Source organism: Mandrillus leucophaeus, unplaced genomic scaffold, assembly GCF_000951045.1.
Source record: "Mandrillus leucophaeus isolate KB7577 unplaced genomic scaffold, Mleu.le_1.0 Scaffold245, whole genome shotgun sequence".
In the NCBI taxonomy this organism is placed as follows: Eukaryota; Metazoa; Chordata; class Mammalia; order Primates; family Cercopithecidae; genus Mandrillus; species Mandrillus leucophaeus.
The window spans coordinates 1192487-1201361 of record NW_012102532.1 but is presented as its reverse complement, the minus strand read 5'-3'; the positions used below and the strand labels follow the sequence as shown (position 1 = coordinate 1201361).

The 8875-nt window shown below is 48.6% G+C and overlaps 2 protein-coding genes across 4 annotated transcripts in view; one reads left to right on the top strand and one right to left on the bottom strand.

The window, feature by feature from the left end:
- LPCAT3 (lysophosphatidylcholine acyltransferase 3) overlaps window positions 1–5995 on the top strand; it is a 41526-nt gene extending 35531 nt beyond the window's left edge. Inside the window, exons 4-13 of one of the 2 annotated variants that reach the window (XM_011983022.1) lie at window positions 331–424; window positions 593–630; window positions 1043–1221; window positions 2626–2734; window positions 3500–3586; window positions 3682–3848; window positions 4434–4581; window positions 4654–4812; window positions 4915–5043; window positions 5288–5995. In XM_011983022.1, coding sequence (XP_011838412.1) covers window positions 331–424; window positions 593–630; window positions 1043–1221; window positions 2626–2734; window positions 3500–3586; window positions 3682–3848; window positions 4434–4581; window positions 4654–4812; window positions 4915–5031 — 1098 coding nt within the window. In that variant the 3' untranslated portion in view covers window positions 5032–5043; window positions 5288–5995. Of the gene's footprint in view, window positions 1–330; window positions 425–592; window positions 631–1042; window positions 1222–2625; window positions 2735–3499; window positions 3587–3681; window positions 3849–4433 lie in introns of both variants that reach the window. The other variant, XM_011983023.1, reaches the window with a different exon arrangement.
- EMG1 (EMG1 N1-specific pseudouridine methyltransferase) overlaps window positions 1–8875 on the bottom strand; it is a 12503-nt gene that overhangs the window by 1278 nt on the left and 2350 nt on the right. The window contains exons 2-6 of one of the 2 annotated variants that reach the window (XM_011983024.1): window positions 7760–7861; window positions 7507–7648; window positions 7046–7104; window positions 6818–6967; window positions 6220–6501 (exon numbers count right to left, since the gene is read on the bottom strand). In XM_011983024.1, coding sequence (XP_011838414.1) covers window positions 6388–6501; window positions 6818–6967; window positions 7046–7104; window positions 7507–7648; window positions 7760–7861 — 567 coding nt within the window. In that variant the 3' untranslated portion in view covers window positions 6220–6387. Of the gene's footprint in view, window positions 1–6219; window positions 6502–6817; window positions 6968–7045; window positions 7105–7506; window positions 7649–7759; window positions 7862–8875 lie in introns of those variants that run through there. The other variant, XM_011983025.1, reaches the window with a different exon arrangement.

Below are 8875 nucleotides of genomic sequence, written 5' to 3'. Positions count from 1 at the left end.
CTCCGTCTCAAAAAAAAAAAAAAAAAAAAAATTAGCCCTCCAGCCTGGGCAACATGGTGAAACAAAAATAATTAAAACTTAGCCAGGTGAGGTGGCATGCACCTGTGGTCCCAGCATCTAAATTCTCATCTCAGGTTAGCCCTCATTTTGCCAAGAAGCCTTGAGCAACACTCTTCCTGTTATAGGTTTTCAGCACCTCCATTTGTAGGAATTTATTAAGGCTTTTAATGATGGGATGAGGAGAAAGGAAAAAGGAAAGAGAACATTGAATTTCAGAGCAGGGAGAAGAAATAGTAGTGATGCTGGAATACATACTTCTGCCTCTCCTAGGCCTACCTTCTGGCTGGATATTATTACACAGCCACCGGCAACTACGATATCAAGTGGACAATGCCACATTGTGTTCTGACTTTGAAGCTGATTGGTGAGTGATGGTTACTGCCTGCCTTCCTTACATGTAGGTACCTCCCCCATCTCGCTAAAAACTTCCTCGGCACCCCTCCGCCGTACACTCCTGGCTGCACTCAGTCTACAGGCCACATCCTCAGTGTCCTCTCCCATCACCCTACCCACCCGTTCTCTCTCTGCTCAGGTTTGGCTGTTGACTACTTTGACGGAGGGAAAGATCAGGTAAGTACCCGTTCATCAGCAGAGAGGTTCAAGACTTAATGAAAGGGAAGAAAAAGGTTGTTAACAAAGACTGAACCCAAATTCCAGAGCAGAGCCTCTCCCTCATTTCCCCAGCCTGTGCAATCTCCCTTTCAGATAGCACTGAGCAAGGATCAACAAACCTAATTTGCCCAGGATCCAGCTCTTGCACAAAGTCCAGAGATCAATGCCAGCAAGGCATTTGCTGCAGCAGCAACAGCCAGCTATGCACACACATACGCATTTCCACAAGAAGCAACTATTTGTCATCCCCCAAAGAGAAGGCTATTTGAAGAACCCCAGTCAGTGGGGCACACGGGTGGGGAACACTCAAACTGGCTCTTGTGGGGAGATTCAAGGCTATCCTGAACCATGCATTCTCTTCTTGGCATAGAATTCCTTGTCCTCTGAGCAACAGAAATATGCCATACGGGGTGTTCCTTCCCTGCTGGAAGTTGCTGGTTTCTCCTACTTCTATGGGGCCTTCTTGGTAGGGCCCCAATTCTCAATGAATCACTACATGAAGCTGGTGCAGGGAGAGCTGACTGACATACCAGGAAAGATACCAAACAGGTAATCGCCCCTCTTGGTCCAGATGTTCATGTAGGTATTGCACTCACTCTGAAGTGACTCTTCTGAAAGCTGCATTCTCCAGCATGACCCTGGCGTAGAGACCTGTGTCATGCAGGCCCTGGACTGTTGTAATGGATACTCTGTGCCAGGAGTGGGCCCTTTTTAGTTTAGGGTTCTTCCAGCTATCCATTCTGACACTGGTACAAACATAAAAATCCACATTTATGCCACAGGATTTTGTCTGAACCAGTCACATTTCTGCCTTTAAAGCTATTTTCACATATATATGAAATATATTTATGATTGATAGGTAGGTAGGTAGGTAGGTAGGTTAGAGGCTGGGCACAGTGGTTTCACCTCTGTAATCCCAGCACTTTGAGAGGCTGAGGTGGGAGGATCGCTTGAGCCCAGGAGTTCTAGACCAGCCTGGCAACATAGACTCTGTCTCTACAAAAAAATACAAAAATTAGCAGGCATAGTAGCATGTGTCTGTAGTCTCAGCTACGTAGGAGGCCGAAGTGGGAGGATTGCTTGAGCCCAGGGGAGGTGGGTCAAGGCTGCAGTGAGCTTTGATCACACCACTGCACTCCATTCTGGGTGACATAGCCAAATCCTGTCTCAAAAATACTTATTTATCAGTAGGAAATGTAGGAGGGCACAGTGGCTCATGCCTGTAATCCCAACGCTCTGGGAGGCCAAAACAGGAGGATCACTGGAGGCCAGGAGTTCAAGCCCAGCCTGGGCAACATAGTGAGACCCCATCTCTACCAAAAAAAAATTATCCAGGCAAGGTGGTACATGCCTATAGTCCTAGCTACTCAGGTGGCCAAGACAGGAGGATCACTTGAGCCCAGGAGTTCAAAGCCACAGTGAGCAATGACTATGCCTCTGTACTCTAGCCTAAGTGGCAGAGCAAGACCCTGTCTCTAGAAAATAAAAATTAAAAAGGTAAAAAAAAAAAAAAAGTTTTATTGCCAAAAGAATTCCTTCACTGAGAACTTGTCCATCCTGTGTTTCAGCATCAATTCAACCAAGAAATGAAGGAGCAGATTCAAAGTGGTTATTTTTATTGTCTTACCTCCACTGGGTTTTCAGTCCCAATGGAGACTGTGAAACCTGGCAAGACCTTGAGATCAGTAGCATCCCTGAGGGGTAAACACAAGACTGGTCCACTGTCTGCTGCCCTGACCTTCCCACAACTCTTAGAGGTTTGCAGTCCCCATTCCTCATAGCCGGCCATAGAAATCTTTCCCTGAAACAGGAAACACTGGGTAGCAGAGCTTCTCATCCCATTCCAGGTAGACAACCACACCCCTAAAAACTCCTCTCCATAACTGAAGGTCAGAGTGTGAAGGGAATAGTCTGTGCTCTCTATGACCAGGAACTTCACTCGTTCCTTTCCAGCACCATTCCTGCTCTCAAGCGCCTGAGTCTGGGCCTTTTCTACCTAGTGGGCTACACACTGCTCAGCCCCCACATCACAGAAGACTATCTCCTCACTGAAGACTATGACGTGAGTGTCTACTAAAGCAGCAGCAGCATGACCGCACCAGAGCTAGAAAATGGACAGGCAAGGATCCCTATAGATAGTAGAGAAGTAGGAAATATCACCTACAAATGCTCTAGATCTGTGAGTTGGTGTCAGTGCCAGCCAGGCCGGGACACGTTCACTGGCCACCACTGAACGACCTTTGTGGGCACAGGGCTGTGCCAGCTGCACATTTAGCACCCCTTGCCTTCTCTAGGAGCCACTCCTAGCTTGCCTTATCACATCCACGTGACCCCTCAGAGCACAGCAGCTTCTGATTCTCCAGCCTATTTTCTTCTCTTGACTGATACATTTGGGCGCTTCTAGGGAATTCAGAAACCAAGGGAAGCGGGAAGTGCTGGCTTTTGCTCCTGCCCAACTGAAAAACTTGAAAACAGTTCAGTAATTCTGGGCAGGTTTCTCTCCTTAAATTTAAATCCAATATGGGCCCCTCCGTACTTAACATTCCAAATGCTCATTCCAAAAACTTTGCCAACGAAGGCAAACAGGAGTTAAACACAATGCTGCCCTTGGGGCTCTCCAAGGGAAAGGTGAATGAATATTCTCCAGGCCCTCTGCTTCTTCCTCTCTGCCTGTTGTGAAGGCAATCAGGCCAGACTATTGGGGACATCTGGCAGCAGGCCTTAGGCAGGTATGAAGTAGCCAGCCACAAGTGTGAAAAGGAAGAGTGCTAAGAGAAACTGCCTAGTCATGCCATATCCCTAATGCACTGTGCTTTCTTCTCTCAAGAACCACCCCTTCTGGTTCCGCTGCATGTACATGCTGATCTGGGGCAAGTTTGTCCTGTACAAATACGTCACCTGTTGGCTGGTCACAGTAAGTAGAAAAGTTGAAACCGGGTCCTGTTTAGACGAGCCATGGAGGCCAGTGTGGGGGGTGGCAAGAGCCCTAACTGAGCTATTCCCTCTCAGGAAGGAGTATGCATTTTGACGGGCCTGGGCTTCAATGGCTTTGAAGAAAAGGGCAAGGCAAAGTGGGATGCCTGTGCCAACATGAAGGTGTGGCTCTTTGAAACAAACCCCCGCTTCACTGGCACCATTGCCTCATTCAACATCAACACCAACGCCTGGGTGGCCCGGTGAGCTGCTGGTGGGGAGCCTGGACCCTGGTTCCTTCCTTCCACTGTCTTCCCAGATTGGAGGGCAGGGGTGTACCATGTTCACCCTTATGCGTCTTTCCCACCTGGGCAGAACCCCCTGTCACTCACACAGACTTTGATCCCCACCTATACCCCCCCCAAAAAACCATTCCTGTCATTTGAAAAAAAGGCAAGATACAAAAGTGCGTTGAGACCTGGGTGTTACTCCAGCTCTGCCAATGGACTTATGTCCTCCACTGCCCTGTTTATAAACAGCTTTACTTGTTTGTCCCCACCACTAGAGTGTGGGCAGCTTGAGTGTCTGGTTCACCACTGATCTCGGCATCAGCACTCAGTCACTGCTGCTGAACCAAGTGACTCGTGCACACACGGTCTCCAGCTCCGCCTTGGGTCTGCTTTCCATCTCAAATTAATCAGTCAGCACTGCCTCCTGTACCCTCTGGGGGCTACTCGTGGGAGCCCACCAGCACTCCACTCCAATCCTCAGGGTGAGGACCCAGAGGCAGGTGGCGGGATGCAAGGACCAGTCAGTTTGAGGGTCGCCCCACCCACCCTTTTCTCCAGCTACTTCTTCAAACGACTCAAGTTCCTTGGAAATAAAGAACTCTCTCAGGGTCTCTCGTTGCTATTCCTGGCCCTCTGGCATGGCCTGCACTCAGGATACCTGGTCTGCTTCCAGATGGAATTCCTCATTGTTATTGTGGAAAGACAGGTAGGCCTCCAGGGTGGGGGTGAAGGGGCATATGAGGGACAAGATGCTGATGAGCTCCTCCTCCCTCCCCAGGCTGCCAGGCTCATTCAACAGAGCCCCACCCTGAGCAACCTGGCCGCCATTACTGCCCTCCAGCCCTTCTACTATTTGGTGCAACAGACCATCCACTGGCTCTTCATGGGTTACTCCATGACTGCCTTCTGCCTCTTCACGTGGGATAAATGGCTTAAGGCAAGTGAAGGCCTGCTTATGAGACTGGGAGGGACTCACTGCAACCTCGGGCGGCGAGGGATGCTCCATGCCTGTCTACCTCAGTGGCCTCTCTCTCCACAGGTATATAAATCCATCTATTTCCTTGGCCACGTCTTCTTCTTGAGCCTACTATTCATATTGCCTTATGTTCACAAAGCAATGGTGCCAAGGAAAGAGAAGTTAAAGAAGATGGAATGATCCATCTCCCTGGTAAGTGAATACAGCTAAGCTAAAACCACCACCAGGTTACAGAATAGAGCAACAGACTGGGGAAAAAAAATAGTATTAGAAATCTGGGGTGAATTCCAAGGATTAGCCTGGCTACTAAGGGACACAGTATGGGCAATGACTGCTGTGACTTACTGAGGCATGCTAGGAAACATCTGGAAGGGCTACAGACCAGGAAGTAGGGGAGTAACTAACCAGCCTTCCAATCACATGTCTTGTCTTGCAGGTGGCCTATGCAGGACTGGTGCAGAAACTACTTATCTCCCTTTTCATAGCACTCCTTTGCCCCAGAGCACAGAGAATGGAAAAGCCAGGGAGGTGGAAGATCGATGCTTCCAGTTGTGCCTCTGCTGCCAGCCAAGTCTTCATTTGGGGCCAAAGGGGAAGCTTTTTTTTTGAAGAAGGAGTCTTGCTCTGTCACCCACGCTGGAATGCAGTGGCGCGATCTCAGCTCACCGCAACCTCCACCTCCCGGGTTCAAGTGATTTTCCTGCCTCAGCCTCCCAAGTAGCTGGGAATACAGGCGTGCCACCACGCCCAGCTAATTTTTGTATTTTCAGTAGAAACGGGGTTTCACCACGTTGGCCAGGCTGGTCTCGAACTCCTGACCTCAAGTGATCCGCCCGCCTCCGCCTCCCAAAGTGCTGGGATTACAGGCGTGAGCCACCATGCCTGGCCCAAAGGGGAAACTCTTGTGGGAGGAGCAGAGGGGTCCACATCTCCCCTCTGGCTCCCCCATGCACATTGCCTTATCTCTCCCCATCTAGCCAGGAATCTATTGTTTTTCTTCTGCCAAGTTACTATGATTGTGTATGTGCCGCTACCACCACCCCCCCCATGGGGGGGCGGAGAGGGGTGCGAGGCCCTGCCTGCTCCACTTTTTCTACCTTGGAACTGTATTAGATAAAATCACTTCTGTTTGTTCAGTTTTTCACCACCAGCATTCCTGACTGCTGTCTTTCACAGTTCTTCTCCACCCTTGCTGTGGCTGATTATCAGGGTTCTCTCCTTTAGCGCACAGGAATCTAGGAGCTAAAGCCTGCCTTCAAAGCATGGAACCAAACTGTAAACTCTGTAACCTCGTATCTGTCCCTGAAGTCCCAGGGGAACAAACAGTTTTACACCATTAGATACTTTAGGAACCCCAAAACAACCAGGTTTGCAAGAACAGTATTCATAGGATAAACAAATAGCAAATGTACAGCCTTGGCTTCCCCAAACTCCACAGTCTCAGTGCAAAAAGATCATCTTCCAGCAGTCGGCTCAGACCAGGGTCAAAGGATGCGACCTCAACAGTTTCTGGTTTCAGAACAGGTTCTACTACTGTCAAATGACCCCCCATACTTCCTCAAAGGCTGTGGTAAGTTTTGCACAGGTGAGGGCAGCAGAAAGGGGATAGTTGCTGATGGACACCATCTTCTCTGTATACTCCACACTGACCTAAGAAAAGAACAGTTTTGTCAGCCAACTCTCACTCAGTAGCTGTTTCAACCCTTCTTTAGGTCAGGAAAACTATGGCTGAGCTAGTATTTCAGCTGTGCTGTTTAATATCAAATTCCTACAAAGGATGAAGAAGGTCCTAACTGTGACTATTACAAATATGGCAGCAGTCCTCAAAGGATGTGCACTGGGGCAGGGTGTGAAACTGTCATGTGTCTTTAGCTCATTGTAAGCATTGTTAAAACGCCTACTGCTCTGGGAATTCTATACTAAGTTCAGCTCTACCAAGAACCTCAGGGTTGAGCCCAGACCTTACCTTGCCATGGGCAAAGGCCCCTACCACAAAAACAATAGGATCACTGCTGGGCACCAGCTCACGCACATCACTGACAACCGGGATGGAAAAAGAAGTGCCAACTTTCATACATCCAACTGGAAAGTGATCTGATACTGGATTCTTAATTACCTAAAGTAAAAAAGAGAAAAGTCAGCCCCAGAAACATTCCCAGAACCAACCTTCAACTAGTAGGTTTCAATACCTCACCTTCAAGAGCTTCTGGGGGCCATCAGCTGCTCGAACACTGAGCTTGTGTAAAAGTTGAACTAGAAGGGGGAAAAAGAGTTCAGAGGTAAATGGAGACCATCGTCTTTCTCTGTCCAGTCATTATCTAACAAGGAAAACCCCATAGGTAAGATGAGTTCCCTGTGGGCTCTATATCCAGACTGGACTCCTGAAATGTTAGGAACGAACAGTTGCCAAGCATATGGCTAGCTGTACAGTGATAGGTTCAGACTCCCTCTTTCACTCAGCCAGGAAGCTACTGCAAGAACAAGAGAGTGGAGTTTCCACAAACAGAAAAATAATAGGAGTCCTTGTCCTGGTATTAATCATGTTGTTCTCCCATCTCCTCGCTTAAAAATCCGACATTTAGTTCTCCCTTTTCCTCTTCCTCCCTTCTTCCCTACAGACAAGTTCATTGTGAATTTTGTTCTAAGGCTTCTTACCCATGAGGCCACAAAAGCGGTCAAAGGTTCTGGGAATTCGAGTCTGGGGATTCACTTCAATCAGAACATTCTTCTGTGTATGGATATAAACCTGTAGCAAGCCAGCTCGGTTCAGGGGACTATCCATCAGCATCAGCAAACTCTGAGCAAAGCAGAAACCACGGCATGGTTAAGGCTGAAGAGAGGCAGCACTCAGCTGCCAACCCTTCCAAACAGAGGCTCAAAGGGTTGTGAGCACTGTCCCTGGAGTTACCTGGTGGGCGATGTCTGGCCGCACTTCCCCAGGGTCCCGTCCATTCTTCAACAATATAGACTTGTGCTTGTCACAGTTGAGTAGCTCATATGTCTTCCCTACCTGAAGAACAGGGAACATGACCAAAGAACAGCATTACCTAGCCCACCACCACCAGCAGCTGCATCTGGAAACCTGTTAGGCAAATTCTCAGGCCCACCCTAGACCTACTAAACCAAAAACACAGGAGGTGGAGCCCAGCAAGCCCTTCAGGAGATTACTGTGCAGCCATATTTGCACTCCCCAGTAAATCGTCTTGGAAACAGGAGAAAGGGCACAACCTGTGACTTCACATTACCTACCAATACACTGGATTTAATTTAAAAACCTGTGGCTGTTAGGCAAGGCCAATGAGACATCCTGGAACTAGGCAGGAGTTAGTAGTTAGTGAGCAAGGCTGAATGCTTTGTTTATCACAGGAGCAGTATGTATGTACTATGCAAAACATACCATCACTACCATCAGTTTGCGTACACCAAACATGCACTAAGTGAAGAGCTGCAAATCTGAACAAGAAGAAATGTGAAAATTCTAATGATGCAGGAGGCAGCTGAATCAAAGAAAACGCAGAAGTAAAATGAAGAGGGGTTATTCCCAGTTTTAAGACTGGCATGGGGACAGGTGCAGTGGCTCACGCCTGTAATCCCAGCACTCTAGGAGGCCAAGGAAGGCAAATCACTTAAGGTCAGGAGTTCAAGACCAGCCTGGGCAACATGGCAAAACCCCATCTCTACTAAAAATACAAAACCTAGCTGGGTGTGGTGGCATATGCCTGTAGTCTTAGCTACTTGGGAGGCTAAGGTGGGAGGATGGCTTGAGCCTGAGAGATGGAGGTTGCAGTGAGCCAAGATTGCACCACTTTACTCCAGCCTGGGTGACAGAGCAAGACCCTGTCTCAAAAAAAGAAAAAAAAAGATTGGCATGAGCAGAGGTAGTTAGAATCAAGAAAAAGTAGCTAGGTGTGGTGGCTCATGCCTGTGATCCCAATAAGTTAGGAGGCCGAGGCGGGAGGATCACTTGAGCCCAGGAATTTGAGACCGGCCTGGGCAACACGGTGGGGCCCTGTCTCACCAAAAA